The sequence below is a fragment of the Oryzias latipes genome, chromosome 11, assembly GCF_002234675.1.
Source record: "Oryzias latipes chromosome 11, ASM223467v1".
In the NCBI taxonomy this organism is placed as follows: domain Eukaryota; kingdom Metazoa; phylum Chordata; class Actinopteri; order Beloniformes; family Adrianichthyidae; genus Oryzias; species Oryzias latipes.
In genome coordinates this window covers 22,333,932-22,357,697 of record NC_019869.2, presented here as the reverse complement: position 1 = coordinate 22,357,697, position 23,766 = coordinate 22,333,932, and the positions used below count along the sequence as shown (strand labels likewise).

Below are 23,766 nucleotides of genomic sequence, written 5' to 3'. Positions count from 1 at the left end.
TTCATTTTAACTTTGTAGGATTTTTACAACCTAAACTGCTTTTAGCAGCATTTTTGCAAGAATTTTTTTAGAAAAATTAAACAATGATACATTCTGTTGCGTGAAATGTGGTTGCTTGTGTGGAAACAAAGGCTCTACCATCTTCACATCCCTAAATTATTCAAGCTGCCTTAACTGCACCAGGTAGGAGTCTTGTGTTTTTCAAAACTGCAGCAAGAAAGCAACTATTCTCTCAATGTGCAAGTCTTTGTTTTAATCACCATTTTATGATCTGCGTGTTTATACAAGCTAAAAAATATGAAATATGGTAGCAATAATACTGATAAATAAATAAATAAATATATATATATATATATATATATATATATATATATATATATATATATATATATATATATATATATATATATATATATATATATATATATTTTCCGGACTATAAGTCGCACCGGCCCAAAAATGCATTATAAAGTAGAAAAAACCACAGATAAGTCGCACTGGACTATAAGTCCCATTTTAACTTTCACAACCTTATATGACTCAATCATAGCAGACTGTTTATCTAATAATTTCACAGTAATTTTTTCTCAAACTTATTTATTTATTCTTTTCATGAAGCATCATTGGCCAACTAATACTCTGTTTTCATCCTGTATTTGTAGAAACAGTTTTCACTTTTATTGCATTTCTGAATCTATGAAATCATTGGAAAATAGAATATTATGTTGTTAGCCTTCAAGGTCTTACTGTAAAAAAAAGTTTGCTGATTCTCTGAGTCACTTAACATACTCTTAACACTTAACATACCTCATACATCAAATTGACACAGGATGTTCATCTCTGTTCCTCACAAATGAACATAACAGGAAGGTTAACAATGTATTTATTTCAATTTATTTCTAATATAAGTCGCTGCGGAGTATAAGTCGCACCCCTTGCCAAACTATGAAAAAAAGTGCGACTTATAGTCCGGAAAATACGGTAAACTTTATATCAATTTAAATTACAATGCAAAAATTAAATTCTAAATTTAAATGCCAAACCTAAAAACAAATCTAAATGCAGAGTAGATTTAAATGCTACATTAAAATTTAAAAAGGTGATTAGTGCAGATCTAAATTTATAATAAAACTGAACATCTTTAAACGAATAAAATACTGACATAAAAATGTGTACAGGCCTAGCCCAAATTAAATATAAGAATATATTGTCAGTCTATATTTAGCTGAATGTAACTTATAAATTAAATTGTTAAAGTTGAATTATAAAAATATCAAATCTAAAACATGATTGTTAAATCTTGATTTTGTGTATTAAACATTTTATGTTTGGAAAATGTCCTAATTGACCACTCCTATATGAGGAAAATTAAGGCAAAAGTCACAGTTCCTAAGCCTGCATACTGTCACTAACTATTGCATAGTTGGTATAGTCACAAAATTCATAAAATACATAATTTCAACAACTTACAAGCTTGCAGGTTTGTCCAATTCACAATCTCATGAATTCAGCTATTCTGCTGACTCCTGGTTTATTTGGCTTTTTGTTGTGTTCATTTCTTGACATTATTTAACAACAATGCTTCCAATTTAGGAAAAATTTATAGTGCAACTCAAAACGTACATCTGTTCCATGAGTTAAAATTGAAAATTCATCCCGCTTTCACGGCCATTTTGAACTACAGTGACATCAGAGATTGTGTGGTGAAAAACTAAATGGGACAATACTGCCCTCGTGTGGCTGCAGAAAAAAAAAGAACTTTTCCTGGTCAGCGTTAATTCATCCTCAACTTTCAAGAGATGCTTATAATAAATACAAAAATATGTTGTGAAAAAAAAACAGTATTGAACACAAACATAAACGCACCAATGCAGAAAGTTCTAGTTTCGACGTCGCCAACGTTTGGCCGTTTCCACGGTAACGAGTCCGTGCTGTGAAAAAAGAGAAGATATCTCACTCGGTTTAAACTTTGTTGAACCAGAATCCTTGAACCAAACTGAACGCTCATTGGTTCCTGTTTACCAAACCCGTCTCTGATTGGTCAGCTGGGTTTCCTCAACTGAGTGTGTCATTTTTAGCGAGACCCAGCACTCTCCGTTTTTTGTTTTTTACTCATAAAAATTCCAGCTAGTGTGAAAATGGCAGAAATATCGGAGTGCAAGTTTTATTTTAATCCTCTTCCTGCTAAAAAGTTTTCATTTCTACAGGACAAAGAAACACTGGCGCTGTTAATGAAATGGTGACGCGAGTGGGCAGCGTAAATGAGCTTTAGCGCACCAGCCTAATTAACTGTTTCTAATGAATGTGTTTTTGTTTTGGTTCAGGTCCATGCTCGGCAGGATTTCAGCCCAGACCTTCAGTTTCGACCATAATTTCCTGCATTACAACAGTGAAAAGTTTGCTCTGGTAAATCTGATTCCACCAATATAGTTTTGGAACATTTTAGATAACCGGAAGTAATTTTTAATTCGTGTAAAATATTAAACTACAAAATATATCTATTATTTTCTAGTTTCATATAAGACAAAACTAAGATGTAAAAATTGTTATTAAGATAATGAAGCATAAATATTTTGTTTAGTCATTTGATTAAAAAACTTTTTATTTTAAGCAATGTTTCTAAGAACACATTTGTTTTAACTTTACATAATATTTTAAACGGAAATTTCCTTTGGGAAGAGTGAGTGGTTATGTTTTAGGAAAAAGATAATTATAGTTTAGAAATAGCGATAGTTGGTTGTGCTTAAAAAAGGATATAATTGGAGAAAAGTGTACACTTTTAAAGATATTAACTCCTTTTTTTAACAATACACACCAATTTTAAGACATACTTCAAATTACCAGAGAAAAATGTAAATAGCTTTTGCTAATTTTTAAATAGTATTTTGTCCCAAATGTGCGAGACATCACAATTTATAAAAAAAAAAAAAAATCATTCCAAGACTAATCATACTGGTTTTATTGGAAGATTTTTTTCATTTATAACATGTGAAAAACATCTTATATTTTATGTTTCAGACCGGTTCTAAGAAATAGACTTGCTTGAGTTAATGATACTGGAAAGTTTTATTTTACTAAGAACTCTGGGACAATTTTAGTCTTTAAATTACTAATTCTAGATTTTAAGATGCTTATAATTTAGCAGTAAGGCTAGTTGTAGCACTTAAAATATGTTATTTTTGTTGGAAAGAGTATAAACACAATTTATTAAAAAAAAAAAAAAAAAAAAAAAACTTTCCAAGACAAATTCTACTGGTTCAATTGGCAATTTTTTTCATTAACATCAGTGGAAAACTATTTGATATTTTATATTCTTTTACTTGTTTTCAGAATGACATTTTGTTGATGGCCGTCACAATATTATTAATTTTTGTGTGTGTTTTCCTTGTTAAAAATACCAGAACTGTTTCTCCAACAGGACTTTTTCAAGGATCCGGTGGTGGTTTTCGGTCTGAAACACTTGGTGTCTGGAGTTTGGGTACCTCTTGGTACGCTGCATCCCTAAGAAAGCCTCTCCGTAGAACATCTAGTCCATCTGCTGCTTGATGCTCACAGGCTCAACTGTTCAGCTCACTTAGTTGAACTTGTGTATTGTAGATAAACCTGTGGTATCTGTGCATGTGGAGCCCGTGCCATGTTCCAGGGTCTCCACAGATCTGTTTGATCCGCTCTACACTTGTGGCATCCTGAGGCCATCGGGACTCGTGGTGAAATGCCTCCACGAGGTTCACCAGGACTATGATAAACTCCGACAGGTGACTCTGTCTCCTCATGTCTGTGTGGTGCAAAAAAAAAAAAAAAAAAAAAGTGAGCTCAGGACTCGATTTCTTCCTCCAGATGTTAAAGGAAAAAGAATTCTGTGTAGTTGGACGTGAGGACAGAGCAGAGTTTCTCTTTTGCCTCTTCAAACACCTCTGTCTGGGAGGAGAGCTTTGTCAATACGAGGACTCCGTTGATCCTTACATAAGAACCACAAAGAAGATATACAGAGACCTGATCAGGTAAACCAAGAGCCCGGTTTTCTTCGACCCCAGAATTCAACCCTGGTTAAAAAAAATGTGTCCCTATTTCAGTGTGCAGAAAGATCCGGAGACAAAGAAGATCAGTGTTGTCTCCAAAGTCTTCAGAGTGTGGGTCTATGTAAGTGACTGCTTCTTTGTCCGTTTGTACTTTGTTTTTGTTTTTTTTATATAGAATAAGAAAAATAACTGCATGAACATCTACTTTTTATAAATAAAGTTGCCAGATTTAACTATATCAGGCCAAACCACAACATCAATCTTGCCCAATTCAACAAAAATCAAACCAAGACAAACCCCAAAACTTAAAGAAAAAAATCATATCATAGGCACTCAAACCTCAATGCATTCACCGAATCGCTCCACTTTCACTCCAACATGCTGAAAGACTACTTTTTTGATTTATGCTATTCACAAGTTGTAATGATCACCATAGATTGCATGCTGCCCCCCCCCCCCTTTAACCACTATACGTCACTAAAATCAAACTTTGAATTCATTTAAAAAAAAGGCCTTAATTATAAATGTATTTTATTGCGTACGGTAATCTATTCATCGTTTACTTAGTTAACAGCCACAATTATTTCTAAATAATATATTTTTGTTTTAAATATTAGTTTCTAAAAATATTTTATGAAGTATTATTAAGTTTTGCAAATACATTGCACTTTATTTTCAACAATTAAAATACTTTTTATTTATTCAGTTTAATTCTTAAAAGTTTGAAGATTATGTGTGAGTGTTTTTGCATATTGGGGTTTATTTCTTTAACATGTCCTGACCCTTTTAATAAAGATCTTTTTATGTACCTCTACTGTCTTCTAATAACTTACTTACAGAATTAAAGCCAGTAAATGATGAGAGAAACTTCTAATAGGTGCTCAAAAATATTGTCAATGTTTTTAAAAATATATTTGTCTTTTCAGTGTTTTTTGAGAGGCTTTTATTTTGATATTTCTTCTCAAATTTTGACATTTTGTCGTGTTTTTAAGGGTTTTGAAAACTTTATTTTTTTTGGGACGGTAATTCAGGACAGAAAGTGTTTACTGCTGCTACGCAGGGCGTTCCCTAAAGAAGGCTTCCTCTGGATGGCAGCAAACGCTGCTCCAAAACCTGTGGGTATCCTTGAGCAGCAGAGGTGCATTAGGCCCAAGTGCACATTAGTGGTGTTGTAATGTCAAAGCACTAATGCATCCAACAACAAAAAACGTTGAGTAAGGGATTTTAGCTGTGTATTTAACACAACCAGCAGGATCTCCCTTCTGATGATTCAAGTACATGCAGACGCATTTCCAGAAAGAATTGGAGGCATTTTTCTTCACTTGACCTCAACATTTTTTTTTTCTAAACTTCTTTTTTTTAAATAATAGCTTAAATGTGACATTTTGAAATGTGTATTTTAAACAAAGTATTCAGATTAAACTGGAAGGATCCATTTCTCCTCTGCAGGATGAGTCTGGTCGATGTTTCCCTGCAACGCCAGAGGAGGATCAAACATTTGCTTACATGATCGTCGACCCTCAGAAACGACACGTCACTTTGTTCTGCCACTTCTACGGAATAGGAAACTTCACGTTTTAAGGAATTGTCCTGTTGCTTCATGGAGAAATGGAAAATGATTCTGATGTGAGCAGCTAAAAACAATTCAGTTGGGTTACAGAAAGGGTCAAAATTTCTATTTTTCTTTTAAAAGTCAGTTTAGAAAGTTTTAATTGAATTAGCTCCAGTCATGTGTTTTTAGAAAGAACAGAAGTCAAGTGTAATTCTGCACATAATAGCTAGTTTCTTTGGCAACAAGCCACAGTCAACAAACAACACAATGCAGCATTTACAGTCGAAATAACTTTATTGAAACAAATAAATTAATAATTTAGTCGTGAGCTACTGTCAGAAATACCTCTGTGGACTTCTTTCATAGATCAAATGTAGGATTGATTTAAAAAAAAAAACAACAAAAAAACACCAGCGTGGTGTTTTATTCTCACCGTCTCATCGATTGGAAGACTTAAGAGTTGAGTAAGCATCTTGTTTTATTGCTCGATCAGTTCCTGTTTCATTGTAACAACACTTCTAACTCCTAGGAGAGCAGCTAAAGAGCTATGAGCTGGAATGTCGAATGGCAGCAATTAGTCAAAAGATGGATAGGGTGGTCATGAGAGAAGAGAGCGTGCAGATTGAGGCATGCATAGCATTCAGTCCGTTGGACAATCACTAAACTAGAGTTTCTTAAAGGTAGTTGCCCCCCCCCGTGGCCTCAGAGGTAGTTGTGTTGAAGCTGTTTTGATCTAAGCGACATGTGAGCATGGCTGCAGAGTATGGCAAGCAAATTGTATCATAAATCACCAGGAAAACTGCCATAAACAACACAAGACGGTGTAAATTATGTGTCAATTTTAAAACATTCGTTAAAAAACTGCATTTTTGATGGCTAAAATGCTGTTGTTTATTCTGTTTTTCCCTGTGAGGTACGATATCTTTTGCTTGCCATAAAAGAGAGAGTCTGCGCCTTTGTTCTCCACATACGACAGGATGGGAGGATGCAAGTGAGGAAGTATGGTGGTGTACGAACATACAGTTTTGTCGGAAAACGGAAGACGCTAAATTTACTAGAATTAAAATGGTGTTTCTTTAATCAAGTCAGGGCCGGTTCATACTTCATAGCGATTTGTAAAGCTTGGTTGCAAGGCCATCAATCGTAATCGTATGAATTAGCTGCAAAATGTGACACACGTTGATGACATGCTCTGCGATTGGGATTATATGCCCATAATAGAGTTGTGTGCATATCGCGCCATTTAACCTGAATTTATTTATGAAAAGATGCCATGGCGGAGCAAACTCCACAGACTCTAGGGGTTAGACATCATTTCATTCTGACTTAGTTTGGGGGGAAAAACAACATTTTCTCTGCATATTTACTTTCTAATGCAACTATGACTTTAGCTGTATTTCATTAAGATGGGGAGCAGGCGGCAAAACTTTTCAAATCTAACTTGTTTTTAAAAAGAAGTATAATTATTTTGCATGTTGAGACTTTAAAAATACAAAGAAAAACCTGATGCAGCACCTTTCTTGTCTTGGCTGCACCATTAATTTACCATAAACCTATTAATATTGATGTAAGCATCTTTACACACAAAAATGCACATAAAAAGCAAGGTTTATGTGTGAAAAAAACAAACATTTATAAATAAAATAATTTAAATAAAATGTCAAATCACCGAAACGCTGGACATATTGGCGTCATCAGGCTTGAAAAGTATAAACGCTACTCAGAGTTTGTTGCAGCTATCACGGAAAGTTGCAACCAAAATCGTAAAACGTAAACCGCGCGATTGCAGTATGAATGCAATGGGATTGATGCGACGGACGATCGCTATGAAGTATAAACCGGCCCTAACAGGCTTATCAAACAAGAAAAAAGACATTATTTTTTTCATTTTCTTTATATGAAATCCAATCAGGATTATTGTTTAAGATGGAAATCTAGAGCAAAGAAGGCACAGGTCATTCGCTTTCGTGTCTTGGCTTAATGTACACGAGGCATCATTACGTGTTTTGCTAAAATTTTCATGAGGAAAAAAGAAAACATGCAGTACACTGATCTTACTACAGTAAATCTCAAGGTTCATGGGAGAAGAGTAAATACCAAATCGGATTCGTCTAAAACAATCCATCTAATGAGCCTGCCTAAAGATGAAGCAATCAACGGCAATAGTGTCCAAACCCTTTAAAAAGATCTAAACGCTTACATTCTCTGCTTTAATGCCCGCTTAAATAGAAAAAATAGCGCCTAAGTCAACTGGCTTGACTCGGACAGAAAGATTCTCCCTGACCAAAAAGAGTGATGGAGGTTTTCTCAGCTGAAGCTGGCATCAGACGCTGAGAGTCGAATGAATAAAAATCATGCTTTGCAGCCCCGATCAGCTTCATCGTCCATGATTTAACTCATCCTTAACATCATATGTGTGAAATCTCGCTGACATCTAGCCAAAATCCTACAAAATAAATAAAATGTAAGTAAAGATTTCAGCACAACCAGAGCAAAACTAGAAGCACAAAGTGCTAAAAATGTTAAATACAGGAGTGTGTGTCTGCATGTGTGCACCCTCCAGTTTGTCCAACATTCAAGAGGAGAGGAGGAATCCCTAAGAAGAGAGTCAGCAACTGCAGACTCTTAGAAAGTGAATTCCACCTGTTTAGAGCGGTGCATTCCAACACTCAAAGTTCATGCAGTAAAACCGTCGGCTTTGTGCTTAAAATGGCACCAAACCGGCCTTTTCGAGGAGGAAGCACCTGTGTCTTTAAGAGGCGTGTCACTTCCTGCCTAAAAAAAAACGTAAACCCGCCTCCGGGAAAGTTAAAAGACTTGAATAAGTTGTGCATGTCTGATGAAGAATCTGCGCTGAGCATGCATGGCAGGGCTGCAAGACATCGCAAAGACTGCGCTCGATTAATTCAGGTCACCGAGATGCTCGGAGCAGCACGGCAACCTCCCAAAAGTTCTCCAAGAGGGATTTTAGACCCATGAAAGAACACCGTGGCTCTAATAAATCCTCATCAACTCGGAACAATCCTCAAATGGAAGCCAGCCAACCGGAGAACAATGTGGTTCTCTTTTTGCAAGTGGGCTTGTTGAAGACTCCTGGGGGGGGGATGTAAAAACCAGCAACAAAATAAGGTACGCAGGAGTCGGTGTGTACGACCCAATCCTTCCAATCTGCTTTCATGTGACACATTAGGCTTTTTGAAGCAGGATTTAAAACAAAACAAAAAAAATCTCCTTGTTTGGGTGGGACTGTTGGGGCTAATTCAGGTCACTCCTGGGGGGTGGTGCCACTTTTTTACTGATTAGTTTGTCAAAAGGAAATTCCAAATGTCTGGACAAGCATTGGAAAAGTTAATTCCAATGGCCAAAAGAGAAAAAAAATAAGTTTATGGAGGTGAAAGAAAAAATCCCAGCAAAAATCTGGAAAGCCTCTTTGCATAGTCTGATTATCTGCTGGTTTAAAGTACATGAAGGGTTCGGGAGTTGAGCGTTAGATGTTTTCTACCTCATTGAGCTGAGAGGCATGAGGTGGAGCCATCTTCAGTCCATATCGGGAAAAAGACAGGGACCAGGCATAAAAGGAGGAGTGGACAGCAAGGCTGGGCTTCTGACTCTAAAGGGGTTCATGCCTGTGTCATTCCAAGTTGTCGCTTTCCGAGCGGGAGATGTTGAGCGTGTTGGCAGAGGGGAAGAGGTCCCTGTGGTCCGTGGGGCTGTGGTAGTCTGATGTCAAGTCGGGGTCCAGCAGGGAGGACAGGGTGACGTGGGACGAGCCTTTCTTTATGCACTGCGAGTAAAAACTGAGCAGAAGGTCCAGCTTGCCCTCTATGGACTGCACCTGAACAGATGTACACAGACTGGGCTTGAGAGGTCTCAGCGGGCAAAGAACTTATCCAAAAAATGATAAACAAATGCCTTACAAATCAAACCTCATGTTTCCTCACCTGTTTCTCCACCTTCACGACACGTCCCATCATGCTCAGCTCATCCAGTGGATCCAAATCAGGTGGGGTCTTCTCTCCCTTTTCGGGGCGTGTTTTTTTATCAGGTTGAACAGGCCCTCGCCCAATTATCAGATCCACCCTTTTAGAAAAACACACATTCATCCGGGAAAAAGTTTAAAATCTCTTCCACTTCCTGCCAATCATGCAATCTTTCAGGAAACAGGAATTGGGATTGGGGACACATTCACACCTAGAGACAATTTACTGTAACAAGTTAACTTATGAAGCATGTGTTTGAACGGTGGGAGGAAGCTGAAGTCTCCGGGGGAAAACCCACGCATGCACGGAGAGAACATGCAAACTCTACACAAAAAGATCCCCCATTGATGCTCTGTGTCAGGTCATTTATGTTAAATGTCTTAAATATAAATAAATTAAGTATATTTGCTTTGGTTGAAGGCCCTCATTACCTAACTTCTTAAAGCTAGCCTTCCTTTACATTTTTGTTACGGTTGATTGTTTTACTAATAGTATTAAAATTTTATTTAACTCTAGGAATATTGGAAAACTACTATTTTAATTAATCTTGTTCTTTTTTTTATGTGTGGAAGTTAAAAAGAAATAGACAAAAATAGAAATGGTCAAAGCTGCTGATGTGTGATCCTGAGAGCTTATTCAGTAAAACTCTTCGATTTTTAACTTTTACTTAAACAAATGACCATAAAAATGTCAACTTTAAATGTAACTGCTTTACTGTACACACTGTACCGTTTGGTTTAGCTGATATCAACCTTTTAAAGAACTTTTAGGTCTTGTTCCTCAATTCTGAAAATGTAATTTTGAAACTTTTTATATATTTAATTAAAAATTTGAAAAATTAAAAAGTAAACTGACATAAGTAAAAACATTTGTTTGCTGTGCAACAAAAAAGGAAAATTCTGATTTTGTAATTGCGTTAAATAGATTTCTTTTATTTTAATTAAATTATGAAACCATCGTTTTCAATGAATTGTTTATTTATAAAGAAGATTTTGAACGTTTTTTCTTATCCCGCAGAGAATGAAAACTTAACTTTTATGTACTTTTGCTAAACTGATCCGTAGTTTTCTTTATAACCTGTACAGCAAGATTGTGTTATTGTCATTGAATGTTGCAGCCTCATATCTCAGTTTATTTTGCTTTAAAAATAAAACATACTAATTTGTTTGCTGTAGTCCATGAAGAAAGGAATATTGGTGATTTGATTTCTCTAAATGTGTTATCTGTGTGCAGCCTACCTCATCTGCAAGCTCTTGATGCGGCCCAGCATGTCCAGGTGTCCTGCAGAGTACTGCTCAATGACATCTTTAACATCATAAGGACGCAGGGTCTCCTTAAACTTCCTCTTAGCCACGAGGAACTTTAAGATCCTGCACACACACAAAAAAAGCACAACAGCCTGGCTGTTATCACTCCACCAGACAGGTCTGAAGGGCTTCAAACTGCACACAGACTCATGGGAAACAATAATAAACCTTTGCAGCAATGCTGCAGCTGCAGGCTATCAAATGATGCGGCTGAGAGAAACAGAAAATTAATTAAAGTCAGCGTGACCTCATCATTCACTTACAGGCCCATAAAGGGGAGCCTTCACAAACCGTGTGGATACGTGGAGATGATGAGAGCCCCAACCAGACATTTTCTTATCAGCGTTTGCTGTTTCAGCAATTAGCCCATTCCCTCGGATAGAATAACATGCACAGCCCTTTATTCTATCGCCCCTTTCCGCTCCTTTATCAGCGTGACAGCCATGTTTGGAACCCGGCCGGTGGACTACAGCTCATGATCACCGGCCGCACCCCCGAATCTGGGAGGATTGTTGACCCAGCACTGCTGTACTGCGCAAAAGAACTTTGCCAGAGCAGCTACCAGGATGTTTGCTTGAGACCTTTAGCACCACGGATGCTCAATGCTCTGTTCTGATAACAGACCCCAAGCATCAAATGCAGGCAAAACAGCTTTCTCTGAGCTGTGCTGCCAAGAAATCACTGTAAATGTGGGTTCACATGCAGAAAATGAGCCGATTCAATTCATTTTTATTATCAGCAAAAAGGAGCTGACTCTCTGCGTTCCGAGAAACACAGCAGACAGGACTGGAGCTGGAAATCTGTAGAGAAACAAGGCTGTAAGACGAGCGAGGAGGCACGTTCATCAGGTTTTTGCAGACTTGTAAAATGCTTGTCACAAAGCCCCAGAAGCTCCAAACCCAACACCAAACATTCAGCCAGTGATTATGCAGAACAGCATTGTGTGACCACAAACTATTCAAAACATTTCACACAACACTTGCAAGAAAAGGGTTTGTGTTGCTGCTCGGTTTGGTGCTTACCATTTACTTAAGCTGGAGCACAAGAATGATAAAAAAGATAGAAGAGAAGAAGTAGTGTGGGAGGAAGAAGAATACGTGTTTTGTTTTGGTCGTTTTGGAGGATTTGGATCCAGAAAATAGAGGCAGATGTGGCAAAAACAAAAACTTCTAATCGTGGACAATTAACAGTTAAAAATAAAAGGGGAGGGAAAGATTGTGCAACAATAACCTGAGCACAAAATTTAAATAAAATGATCTCAAAATAGGCCTAAAGTCGTGAGAAAGAAAAAAAAATCTCATCCTAACAGGGTAAGGAGGAGGAGTTGCTCCACAGCTGGTAGTGGCTGTCAGAGCACTGCTTCCCCTCACGCAGCACTGTTTCTTGATGACTTTCGTGCTCGGGGTATTTTTGCAGGCGGTCTTTTCTCGTTTTGCAGGTGGATGCAGATTTTTTTGCCAGGGTGGGTCTCAGGTGTGGGCTAAAGAAAAGGTTGAAAGAGAACCGAGGGGGGATGGCTTAAGACTGGAATTCTCCAGGGCTTTCTTGAAAATGCTGACTCTCATCCCAGGTCACTGAAATGACTTTAATAACACAGACTCAGGACTGAGCACCTCGCCTCCTCCACAACCTCCACTCAGTGTGCAGGGGAAGTTGGCACAGCTCACTGACAGATATTGTTCTATCCCAATTCTCGGAAGTTAAGACGTGTGTGAGGGGGGGTTGCAGCAATGATAGTAGGCTCGGGAAATGTCACCTGAGCACAAAGTATTTGCTAAGGCGGTGCAAATATTTCTGCAATTCTGCAAAGGTGCATCAATGGTGGTGGTGTCCAATGGCAGGGCTTCATCTGTGAATTAGAAATGACTGTTTTGCTGACAAAGGAAAGCCAGGGATGAGGAATCACCTGAAGTATGACACATCATTACAAGACCGACACACATATTTTTGGAAACATTGCTGCTGAAATCTACAGATGCATATTTACGTCTTTTTGTTAAACGGGGCTTCATCCGTGTGGTTCGAAATAAAGGCAACTTTCTTTCTTTTGTTTTTTTCTTTTCCAATACCTGCAAGCAAAAACATTTATTTCAGCAGCGCGACACTGATAAACCATACGGGCCCAAAAATGAAGCCTCAGCACTAAAGGCTTTCTGTGTTTCACTGACATCCATCATGAGGCGTGCTGAGACGCTGCACGCATGTGTGTGTGTGTGTGTTAAAACACTGAAAACACCTGCTGTTTACACACCTGCTCTATCTATAGGAACTCCCCTGCTCCTATTGTCTGCGGCGTGGAGCAGCTGAGGTCAGAGCTGTGTGCTGAGTCAAGCGCAACTCCGACGAGATCGTATAATGTTCTATCAGTGGCATCACATTGTCATACAGTAATATATTATGCTGCAACGCTGAAACTGTAAACGTCTTTTTTCTTCTTCTTCATTTGGGCAAAAAAATGCAACGGAATGCACAGTTTTAAAGAATAAAAAATGACATGTCCTTCACAGTTTTGCCTGCATGATTTGTGTTTTTAAAAAAGCAAAATGCTGCAAAGACACTACTAAAAGAACAAAAGTCTTCCTATGCGGCTTTTAGGAAAAACACGACAGCTATTTCTATGCGAAACCACACAAACAGCATCACATTACTAAGAAACGATGAGGTGGATGTGCTGAAACATCGTGGTTATAAGCTGCTTCCATCCCATCTGGTTCTCTCAGGAGACCAGCCTGGCCCTAAAACCAGATGTTTGCAAGACACAGTCATTTTTTTCTATCTGCCACCACCGATGAAAAACTCTATGGAGATGTCACATGTGCATGAACCTGTAATTCAGAGCCTCCCTGAGAGTCTTATTTTATTGTTGGAATAAAATAAAGTAATCCACAGTTGGTGCTATGTAATTTGAAGAATAAAAAGAGTTTGTGTGTATTTCACAAACTCAGTTCTTAGCCTGGGATACGTGTTTTCTGAACTGAACAGATGATTTTACAGCTCCTACTTCTGGTTCATCTTCAAAACAATTCATTGTGGAAGAAGTGAAATTCTAGAGTCTCATCCCAGAGAGCGCCTGACAACAAAACCCATCCCTGTGCATACTTCCGCTGCAAGCTCACTCCTGCAGAGATAAACTAAAACATGGGACAGGGAGCTTCTGGTGATTCAATTAGCTCTACAGGAGAGGAAACATCTTATCTGCTTGAAAAACAGTTAGGCGGAGATCAGCAAACAGGTGCTACTGGAGAGAGACCTGGGCAGTGAACAACTCCAATGGTGGTTCACGGCCTGGCTTGTCTGTGGAGTCGTACGCAGGACTCTCAAGGAGGAAAAATGGCTGTGATGCAGGAGAGCTGAGGGACGTCAGCAGCTGGCATCCTGCGACAGTTAATTCACAGGATGAACGCCTGGTTTCTAAGATTCTGATGATGTCAAGTCTGTCCTAGAAAATCTGGGGTATAGAGGGATTTAACTCACATCTGCTGACAATTAGTTTTACCATTTTTAATGGAATTATGTACACCAAACTGTGTCTTCATAAAGAATACAATCATGGGATTGGTGTAGACATGAGAAGGTTGAGTCTGGACTGTAAGTCTGGAGTAAAATTATACTGTTAAAAAGGCTATTACTTCACTTAAATTACTCCAAAAAAAGGAAATAAAATTTTTTATATTTAATTGCAGTACTCCTGACGTTTGTACCTGTAAATCCTATTACAGGCCACCTTCTCCTTCTGTCCAATGTGACCGTGCAAAACGAGGCAGGGTTGCTGTGTGACAAGGTCGCATGGGAGAACAAAGGCTGCCCGCAGGAGCTCAGTTACCTCCCCGTCAGCTGAATCTGTGCAGCGAAGAAGCAGCGTGCGCGCCTGCTGACGCAAACCTCCAACCATAGGAGGCTTCATTGGTCTTAGTAACCTTCTTCCTCTTGACCAGAGCCGTACAAAGGTCTTTCTGGATTACGTTACAGCACTGCTCCAACTCTTAGAGTTAAAGTTGAGTAAGAAAAGTTCAAAAAGATGTTTGCGTACGTTTAGGTGACATCACCACATCTGTGATTGTTTTTTTTTTGGTTTAAAATTGGCTTTCTAAGCTGCTGTTTTATTATTTGTAAAAGCAGGAGCTCACCTGACGGCTCGTATGAGCGTCTTCACTGCTGGAATCACCTCATCCATGGCAACATCACAGTATGGTTTGTCTTCCACGCTGTCCTCCCCAAGCCCTTCTGCTGAGACCAAACAGAAGAAAGCTAGTCAAGTTTTTCTTTTTTTTACTTTTTAATATCCCACAGAATTATGTTGCTCACCATCCACGGGTGGACGTGGTTTGAGGCGCAGGGAGGTGCGAAAGCGCGTTCGGTCGTTGAAGCTCCAGCTCTTCTGGACCTTCCCGGGGCTGGTGGCTTCTGGGATATTTTCCTGACTGGGGGAACGGCGAACGCCAGAGCCCGGCGGCAGTGGTGACGCTTTATTCCGAATGGCTTGGGAGGAACGGGAATTGTTCATCCTGATCCGATCTCGAAAGCCCATTTTACTGCTGACAGTGAGGTCAAAATACTCAGCCACAGGCGGAAAAAGAGCTGTTCTGAACGCCACGACAACCTCTCCTTGGTCTTTAAATCAATCTACATCTTGATATCTGAGGAAATGGCAGACAGTCAGTCTGATCTAGTTGGAAATTTGCAACACCAATTACACACACACACACAAAGATGATCAGTATTTATCTTAGTGAAGAACACAATCTCTGACTCACAACAGTTGGCCAGATGCACTCAACATAGCTCAAAAATGTTTCTGCCCTCAGGACTGGCTTATTTTATGTGTCTATATTAGCTGCTGAATCAGCAAAATCAGACTGAAACCTGATTCTAGGTTTGCAGCAAGTGCTGGGATGGCAGAAAAAAAAGAAAAGGATCCACCTTCCTCCGCAGAAACCCCTGTGGGTCCTTTGCCTCAAACAGCCCTCATGCTAAACCAGCCAGGTACTGTATGCCATGTCTGTTTACTCCATAAAAAAAGCTTTTCTACCAAAGGTCAAGGCTGCTCCTGGTCAAGAGGTCACATTAAGACACGGATCCGTAAGGCGGCCTAAACGTCATGCACCACATGGCAACTTCAAACCCGCAGTTTTCTGATGATATACTCTTTGTCTGGCGTGTGACACACAGCAGTCCGTTCAAACGTAAATAGTTATGAATGGAAATGGCATTTCACACAGGCGATCTGAAATGCTTCAGAGCGGCTAAAGTAAACGAGGCAGAGGGAAAGACCTCGGCATGCCTTTGGGATGGAGGCAAAGGGTCTGGATGCATTCGGGACAGCCAACGTTTCTCTTTCAAAAGCATGCATGCAAACACAAACGGCTCGAAACTTTGTTGGCTTTCAAGACGAGGCTCATGCTGCGTTTTCCTGCTGAGCATTAGCTCCAAGAGGAGACAATGAGGTGGCCCTGAAGTGCAAATCAGGCCTGAACACTCAACGCAAAAACATATTAAAGATCACAGCCACAATTAAAAAAGCTGAACAACTAATTAAATATGACATTACATTTTAGAAATTAAAACCAAACCCCAGAAACCAAAACCCAATTAAAAAAATGAAGTGAAGTAAAAAAAAAGTTTAAAAAAAAGAAGCAAAAGAAGAAACCAGAAAATGTAGGTACAATGGGACACTGGTGACTGGATGAAGATATTGGATTTTTGATGTTTAGTTTTTTCAAATGCGTCTTCAGTGTCCATATTTTCATACAAGTTTCATGATTAGTACAGAGCAAATCCACTATTGCTCCATGCTAACATTCAGTTGAAATGATGGACAAACATCATCATCTAATTAGTGATGTCCCATAATACCTACCTATTGTGTTTCATTCTTTTTAACATTTCATTTTGATTTCTGGAAATTAATTTAGCTTTCTGAAATGTTTCATTTTTATTTTGTTTAAATTTTTTGTAATCGTGTTTAAATTTCAGAATTCTTTTGGATTTCTAAAATGTAATGTTTTTTTATATTATTTGTTTTGCTGTCTTAATTGTCACTGGAATCTTTCAAATGTTTTTTCGTTGGTGTGATTGGCACTTCAGGGCCACCGTAAACAACAAACCAAAAACCCAAACTGACAGTAGAAGAGTTTGATGTTTTATTTGCCTTTTTTTTCCATAATCATCAAAGACCTTTGATGAAATAAAAATGCTAGTATTTAAGTTGCCACAGTAACCAACGCTGAAGGACCTCATGATGAGATTCAAGCCAAAGCAGCCAGAACCAGTCCTAATGTCCTTTCATTTCTCACAATAAACAGGCTTGAAAAATGAAATATGATTTGAGGATTCACACAAACATTTGTGGACCAGGATGAAGTGCCTGCTAAAAGTCTCCGACTGACAGCCACAGTTAATTGTTTCCAACATAAATGTCGCAAACGTCACTTTTTTTGTTTAGCTGCTTTCTGTAACAGCAAACCCTTCAGCAGGGCACTGCACATGCCCACAAAGGGTTGAGTGCTGCAGGCAGGGTGTGCTGGAATGCATCGCTCGGGAAGTATCGGTCAGTGTTATTGATCAGCCATGTTTCAGCGTGCCCCGTGCACAGGTTTGTTGCCGTGGATACCTCTGCTTGCGGCCAGCGTGAATCCGGAAGAGACCCCGCTTTTTAGAAAGGAGCTGACTGGGGAGACACACAAGGCAGAGGGAGAGAGGGTGAGGGGAAAGGAGGAGTGGTGGAAGTGGGGTCAAAGGGGAGGTTCAACCTGGGCACACGCTGAACCCATGAGTGAGAAGGGAGAAGCGGCAAAAGTGAGACATGGCATCTCAATTGTCCTATTTGGCTCCTTTTTGTGCATCTCAGAGGTAAAGTTTGGGTCATGGGGGCACACAAAAGTGAGGCGCATTTGAGAAGAGGCGGGGAAGACACATGCCAATGTTGCAGGTAATGTTTCACCTGAGTATAATCATCAAGGTGTGGTAGCAGCTCCTCAGAACAAGACAGTTCTATCAGTTTAGCCTGAATTAACCCGTTTGTTTCATGCATGTTCATCAGAATCACATCCAGCACTTTTTTTTTTTTGGGGGTTAAAAAAACGATTTGAACCCAACAAGCACAGCTCATGACACGAGGAACAAACCTGCACGCAACATCTGGCTTCCTGAGAACAGATGGAGGATGGATGCCGTGAAAGGAAACAAAGGACATGAAAGGAAAGAAGAGCAAACTGGTGAGTGAACAGCAAGTGATGGTTAGAGGATGAGCATGGCAGAAGTGAACAGAAGCAGGAGGGCCTGCAAAACAGAGGTCTAACATCATGCCGGTTTAGTGCTGTTATGCAGAGCGCTCCCTGGTCTCTTCCTGTGTGTGCACCTGTTGGATCAAACTCTCCTGACTGTTTCGGAAAACGTTGTGAGGTGCGTACCTGTCCCCCGACAGGTAGGGGGAGCTGTTGGGCCGCAGCCCAGACAGCAGCGTGTGGTAGGAGTTCTGCAGAACCTTCTTGGTGCTACGTTGTCGCTGGAGGTGACTGAACAGTAGCGTCAGTTCTCTGATACCCACGTGCACAAATAAACAAACAAACAAACAAAAAAAACATGACAAATGAACAGAAAAACAATGGACAAGCCCCCAAAAAGGCCAAATAATGGTCCAAACACTCAAAAGGAGGAGGACACATGAGACAAGCATAGATTGAGGCCTCGAGACATTAAAAAGTTGGTTTTCTTAGAGCATAATAGCCAATTTTCCTTCAGCCACTGTGCATTAAAAAAAACTACAATTGTTTACTTTAACATTCAGTAATCTTCTCACTCCTGGCTTTTGGAATCAGATTGAAACAGTTTTTTCTCATGCTCCTCCCCTTTTGAGCAAATTAAATTAGTTAAATTAATACATGGATGTAACATGTCAAGTCAAACAAAGATTTCTCCTTAAACCTTTTTGGATTTTGTTCAGTCAATCGAATAATGTGGGCTACACAGGCATCTGAACCATGTGAGATACATCTATGAAACCTTCTGTGCAGTTTTTCCAGTTAAAATAGGACTTTCTAATTTATAAAATTCAGAAAAAAACACATTTAGCTAAAACTTAATTTAATGTTGTTGCTTTTTAGTCTTTCATTTCTTTTATAATTTCAAGTGTAAAATTCTAAATAATACTTTTCATAAATAAATCCAAATCTAAACATTGACTTCAAAATAAAAGTTTTTAAATCGATATTGAAAAACGCTACTTTCATTGTGCAGGAAAAAAAAGGATTATTGTGTCAGTTTGAGGCTCACAAAAAAAGTATAGATCTGTTATTAAAGCTGCTTGTGCAGAAAAAAGGAAACAATTTTTAAAAAATAAAACAAAATTGTGAATTAAATGATCTCAAAACAATTAAACGTTTCCATGTTTTTTTAAAGAAAATCTTTAAAACGCACAAATATATTTTTTACAAATGTGCTGTTTTTACTCTATTATTTTTAATAAAGAATGCTGAATATTAAAATGTGAAGCCCAATCATGTCTGCTTTTTTTCTTTTAAACATAATACTCCAGTACATTTATTTAAGGTCCTTTTAGTCCAATATGGTCATCGAGTATGCCAAAAAAAATTCAGGCAGAAAGTCAGCTAAAAGACTGTACAATGCATTGTTACTCAAAGAGAATGGTATAAACTAAAAGCAATTACTCCAGTCTGTAAACAAATACCCAAACAGCCCATGCAGGCTTTATTTATCATAAAAATTGTAATTAAATACTGTTTTTTCCTAAAATAAATTAATTTGTTACTGGATATTTTAGAAATTACCTTTTCTTCTGTGTTCTAAATTATTTTTAGATTTAAAATCAAAACGCTTTTCTGTGCAGTGATTTTACATAATCCTGTGGAGATTAAAGGTCCAAAAAGACAAAGTGAATTGGTCTATTTGGACAGATAAAAAAAGGTCTTTTTGAAGAAGAATTAAGGAAATAAGTCCACAATGACTCAGAGATAATAACTGAAAGACATAAAATACAAACAAACCTGTAATTTTACTGATAATTCTCAAATTATTCTAATATTTAACATTTTCAAACAAAATGAACAAAATCCAAAGTTTAAGTTTTTTTTAATCACAGGAATTGACAAAAAAATGCACAACTGAAATAAAATAACACAAAGAAAGCAAATTAAAAAATAACTGAGAAATGATGATAAAACTTAATAGTTATATATGTTTAATTGTATATTTATTTAGGATCACTGTTTACAGCTTCCTTTGTTGAGACTTCAAAGAGTGTTTTATGAATAAAAATCACATCAAAATGTTTTGGTTTGTGCAAACTTTTTTGATTTACTTTTCAAATCTTTGCCTAAATTAATGAAGGCTACAAGAACTCCTGATCCTGGCTGAATCCGCTCAGAAATGACCCACAGAGGCACCTACCTGAATGACGGCAACATGCTGTCATAGAAGTACCACGTAGCTGTTAGATAGGAGTGTTTGGCGTCTGTAGAGTAGAGTCGCCAAGCAGCCTGGACAAAAGCAGAAAAACAGGGAGTCATGATTCAGTTAAGAACAAACTCCAGGATAAGAAATCATTCTTACCTGGATGAGGTTTGCAGCAGGCATCCTCCTCTTCTCAAAGTGTTTCTGCCTGTGCTGCTCCTGGACCTTCAGGGCAAATCCTGAGCCTAAAATTCCCTGGCATCACAGTGGTAAAAATCTTGAGCCAGTGAGGTCAAATCTGTCTAAAATGGAGGACTCAACAAACTAGGGAAATACAGGAAACTCACTGCAGGCAGGGCAAAGAAGGAGACCCCCAGAAGAGCAAAGCCGGCGGCCAGAAGCCGCCCCTGCCATGTGCGAGGGGTCTTATCACCATAACCAATAGTGGTCAGAGTTATCTGAGCATGTGTGGGAAAAACAAGTGTTATGTAAATATGTTTGGGGGGAAAAAACACTCTAAAGCAAATAAATCTGCTAGTTACATGACCAAGAATGTAGTAAAAACTGAGTAATAATAGGAGACAATGAGTGAAAGCACGGCGCATACTCACAGTTCCCCACCAGAGGGAGTCTGCATAGGTACCAAAATCTGAATTGATGTCTTTCTCAGCCAGGTAGACAAGGAATGAGGCAAAAATGAGGACCAGAAAGCCAATGTACCAGGCTGTAATCAGCTCCTGTGAGACAGAGATGTGGGCATCGCTCACACCAGTCAGCAGCACATCTATCGTAATTCTTGCCGTCATTACTACATCGCTATCAGTTTTATTGGCTGCCTTCTCCGCATGATCGCATTTGATCTGCACTTTGACGGGGCTCCACTGTTGTGTTGCATCTTTCTATCATTAAAAGCTAACGGAGTGCATTCTGCTGCTGACAGACGGGATGCCAGCCTTTTGACTGCAGAAATCGACCAACTAAAGGCTACAAATTACAGGATAAAAGGGAGTTTGGTGTTTTTGGGGGGAATTAACAACTATTACATTGAACACCTCATCGATCTCTGACTGCAGTTTTCTTATTTGTTTACCACCAGAACTGAAAAAAACATTTGATGAGCAGTTGTCACCTTGCTGTGAGCATAAACCACTGATCCCAGTAGTTTCCAGGTGCCTCCTCGTCGGTCCATTCGAACCATGCGCAGGATCTGCAGAAAACGCATGCTGCGCAGGGCTGACGTGGCAAAGATGTTACCCTGCGTCCCTGCAGCAATCACTGCCAGTGACGCCACAAACACTATGAAGTCTGTGGAGGAAACAGAGCAAGCAGTGAGGGAACAGAAATCCAGAGGAGTCGATGGACTTGTGCTGGAACTCCAACAAACCTATGACACAAAAGGGCTTGCGGGCGAATCTGAGGCGTCCCTGCCATCCGCGATATCTGCAGCAGCAGCCAGCGGCCCAGATCCTGATGAAGTACTCCATGCCAAACACCACGATCATGACAAACTCCTGCAGAGCACACAGAAACAGCACACTTGACATTCTGACCTCCCACTGATAGAAATGCTTCTTGGTCAAGAGTAAAAGTAAACAATTCTACCTTTAAATATAAAGCAAATTCTCAAATGCAGAAAGTTTTTAAGGGAGAGTTTTCATTATTTTGGTTTGAAGGAGTAACTTGTGGTGACTCAAACTTCTACCTTTTTGCCCCACCCTTTTATTGTGTGTCCCAGAATGTTTTTACTATGTAGAGTAATGTCATGAGGAGACAGAGCTAGAACATTTTATATAGGGGGCAGAAGACTTTGGAAGTGGCAAATGGGAACAGCAGAGTGGAAGCCCAGATGGGCCGACATACACAATACAGGGGCATAGCAATTAATTTGAGGGGCTTCAGATTTCATTCGAAAATATTGCTTTTCACAGTTTTGCAGTGTTTAATCCTTTTGCCATCTTAGATGACCCCACCCTTACATTGACGTGTTCTCCCTACCATGAGAAAGGTGGAAAGATTTCATGTAATCCATGGACACCAGTGAAGATCACAAATCATTGAAGAAAAATGTTTTAACGCACTGTCTAGTGGGTGTAGATGACCCTACTCCCAATGTTAAAGTGCCTAGGATAGCACAAGGGTTAAAGAATTGTGTGGTGATGGTTTCTCAATCTTGGTCAATACTGATACTAATATTCACTACAAAATTGGGGGCAAAACTTTTTCCTGGAGGCAACTAGATGGCATACCCAAACTGTGGCTCCATATATTCTACACCTCTTCCTTCCTGCATCTTTGACCTATTTATAGGCGTGGTGGGCAGCGTAGGTGTTTGCGTTTTATTGGCTTTGCTACAATTGGCTTTGCTACAATCAGCTTGCTAACAGTGAAATGCTACCTAAGTATAATGGAACAGACAAGAGACCCGTATATTGGCAAGTCATTGCAGCTAACAGAAATTAAGCGAAAGATGTGATGGGAATGTCTCATGGCTGTTTTATTGTTAATCTAGGCTTGAGCAAGTACATATGGAAGACAAGATGGGCCACATCGGCAAATGTTTTTTTTGATAACACAAGATAGCAACAACTGTTTTCCTCTGGTAACAGTTTAGCTCGTTATAACTTAATTTTTTTTTTTAATTGAAGATCATTGATTGTTGCCTGTAGTGCAGTGTTTTTCAACCAGTGTGCCAACACTAGTGTGCCGTGGGAGATGGTCAGGTTTGCCATGTGAAATTGCCCTCATTCACTGATCTAAAAACATTTACCATCTCCAGGATATCAGCTCTTTGTTCATCCAAACAGGCCCTGATAAAACACTGATTAGTTCTGAATATAAAAGATTGTAAAATACTTTTTTCTTTGTGTTTATTTGATTCTAAAGACATTTTGACGGTACTTCGATTAAGCCGCAGCTCTAACTGTTTCCTGAAAAGTCCCGCCCCTTTAACTGTCTCCACCAATCATTCTTGGAGGCTTAATCACACGCCATCAGTCTGACCAATCAGAAGTGGTTAAAGTCTTCACTTCCTTGTTCAGATTCTGCTCATAAAGTCGCTTAGTTCTAACAAAAATATTAGCTAAAGCTCGTCTTCAGTGGTTTTGCTTTCCACAGACTACGGTATCAGACCGTGGAAAAAGTGAACAAAACAATGAAGCTCAGAGATGCTTGTCTTTCTGCGTTCGGTGGCTGTTTGCACTACATCTCCCATGATGCATTGGGTTAAAGTGAGTCCTTGTCAAACGAATTGAAACCACAACGAAAACACATCAAACAGTTTTTAAATCTTCTAACTTAACCTATATTACATCTTTTAGAAAAAACAGCTGCAGCTTTCATTTTTTTTTGCCACAATTACCACAAAAATGCATGTGAGATTGTGGAGGGGCTGTAGATCGATACAGACTATGAGTTTCTCCTTTTTTTTATTTTTGGATGCTGGTGCGCCGTGGGATTTTTGTCATGGTTAAAGTGTGCCGTGGCTCAAAAAAGGTTGAAAA

General features: G+C 39.0%; 2 protein-coding genes across 6 annotated transcripts in view; one reads left to right on the top strand and one right to left on the bottom strand.

Annotated features, from left to right (window-relative positions):
• The first annotated feature begins 1,919 nt into the window (after positions 1–1,919).
• Positions 1,920–5,899, top strand: cfap300 (cilia and flagella associated protein 300). Its single transcript, XM_004074196.4, has 7 exons — positions 1,920–2,239; positions 2,325–2,406; positions 3,419–3,488; positions 3,598–3,755; positions 3,838–4,001; positions 4,074–4,140; positions 5,469–5,899. Exons 1-7 carry the CDS (start codon positions 2,139–2,141, stop codon positions 5,598–5,600), a joined length of 774 nt encoding a protein of 257 aa, XP_004074244.1. The 5' UTR covers positions 1,920–2,138; the 3' UTR covers positions 5,601–5,899.
• kcnq4 (potassium voltage-gated channel subfamily Q member 4) overlaps positions 5,847–23,766 on the bottom strand; it is a 56,594-nt gene continuing 38,674 nt past the window's right edge. For 2 of the 5 annotated variants that reach the window (XM_020707320.1, XM_011481230.3), the window contains exons 3-15: positions 21,651–21,777; positions 21,396–21,571; positions 20,878–21,003; positions 20,614–20,724; positions 20,426–20,521; positions 20,264–20,352; positions 18,268–18,393; positions 17,469–17,525; positions 15,164–15,393; positions 14,986–15,085; positions 10,790–10,921; positions 9,513–9,651; positions 5,847–9,406 (exon numbers count right to left, since the gene is read on the bottom strand). In XM_020707320.1, coding sequence (XP_020562979.1) covers positions 9,203–9,406; positions 9,513–9,651; positions 10,790–10,921; positions 14,986–15,085; positions 15,164–15,393; positions 17,469–17,525; positions 18,268–18,393; positions 20,264–20,352; positions 20,426–20,521; positions 20,614–20,724; positions 20,878–21,003; positions 21,396–21,571; positions 21,651–21,777 — 1,713 coding nt within the window. In that variant the 3' untranslated portion in view covers positions 5,847–9,202. The remainder of the gene's footprint in view (positions 9,407–9,512; positions 9,652–10,789; positions 10,922–14,985; positions 15,086–15,163; positions 15,394–17,468; positions 17,526–18,267; positions 18,394–20,263; positions 20,353–20,425; positions 20,522–20,613; positions 20,725–20,877; positions 21,004–21,395; positions 21,572–21,650; positions 21,778–23,766) is intronic. The other 3 variants (XM_011481231.3, XM_011481232.3, XM_011481233.3) reach the window with 3 other exon arrangements.

What these genes read in the sequence shown, in the direction of transcription:
- cfap300 (XM_004074196.4), top strand. Translation starts at nt 2,139, where the DNA reads ATGGCAGAAATATCGGAGTGCAAGTTTTATTTTAATCCTCTTCCTGCT. An exon ending in CTGGCGCTGTTAATGAAATG is followed by an intron (nt 2,240 to 2,324) that starts GTGACGCGAGTG and finishes GTTTTGGTTCAG; the next exon opens with GTCCATGCTCGGCAGGATTT. An exon ending in TCTTCAGAGTGTGGGTCTAT is followed by an intron (nt 4,141 to 5,468) that starts GTAAGTGACTGC and finishes TCTCCTCTGCAG; the next exon opens with GATGAGTCTGGTCGATGTTT.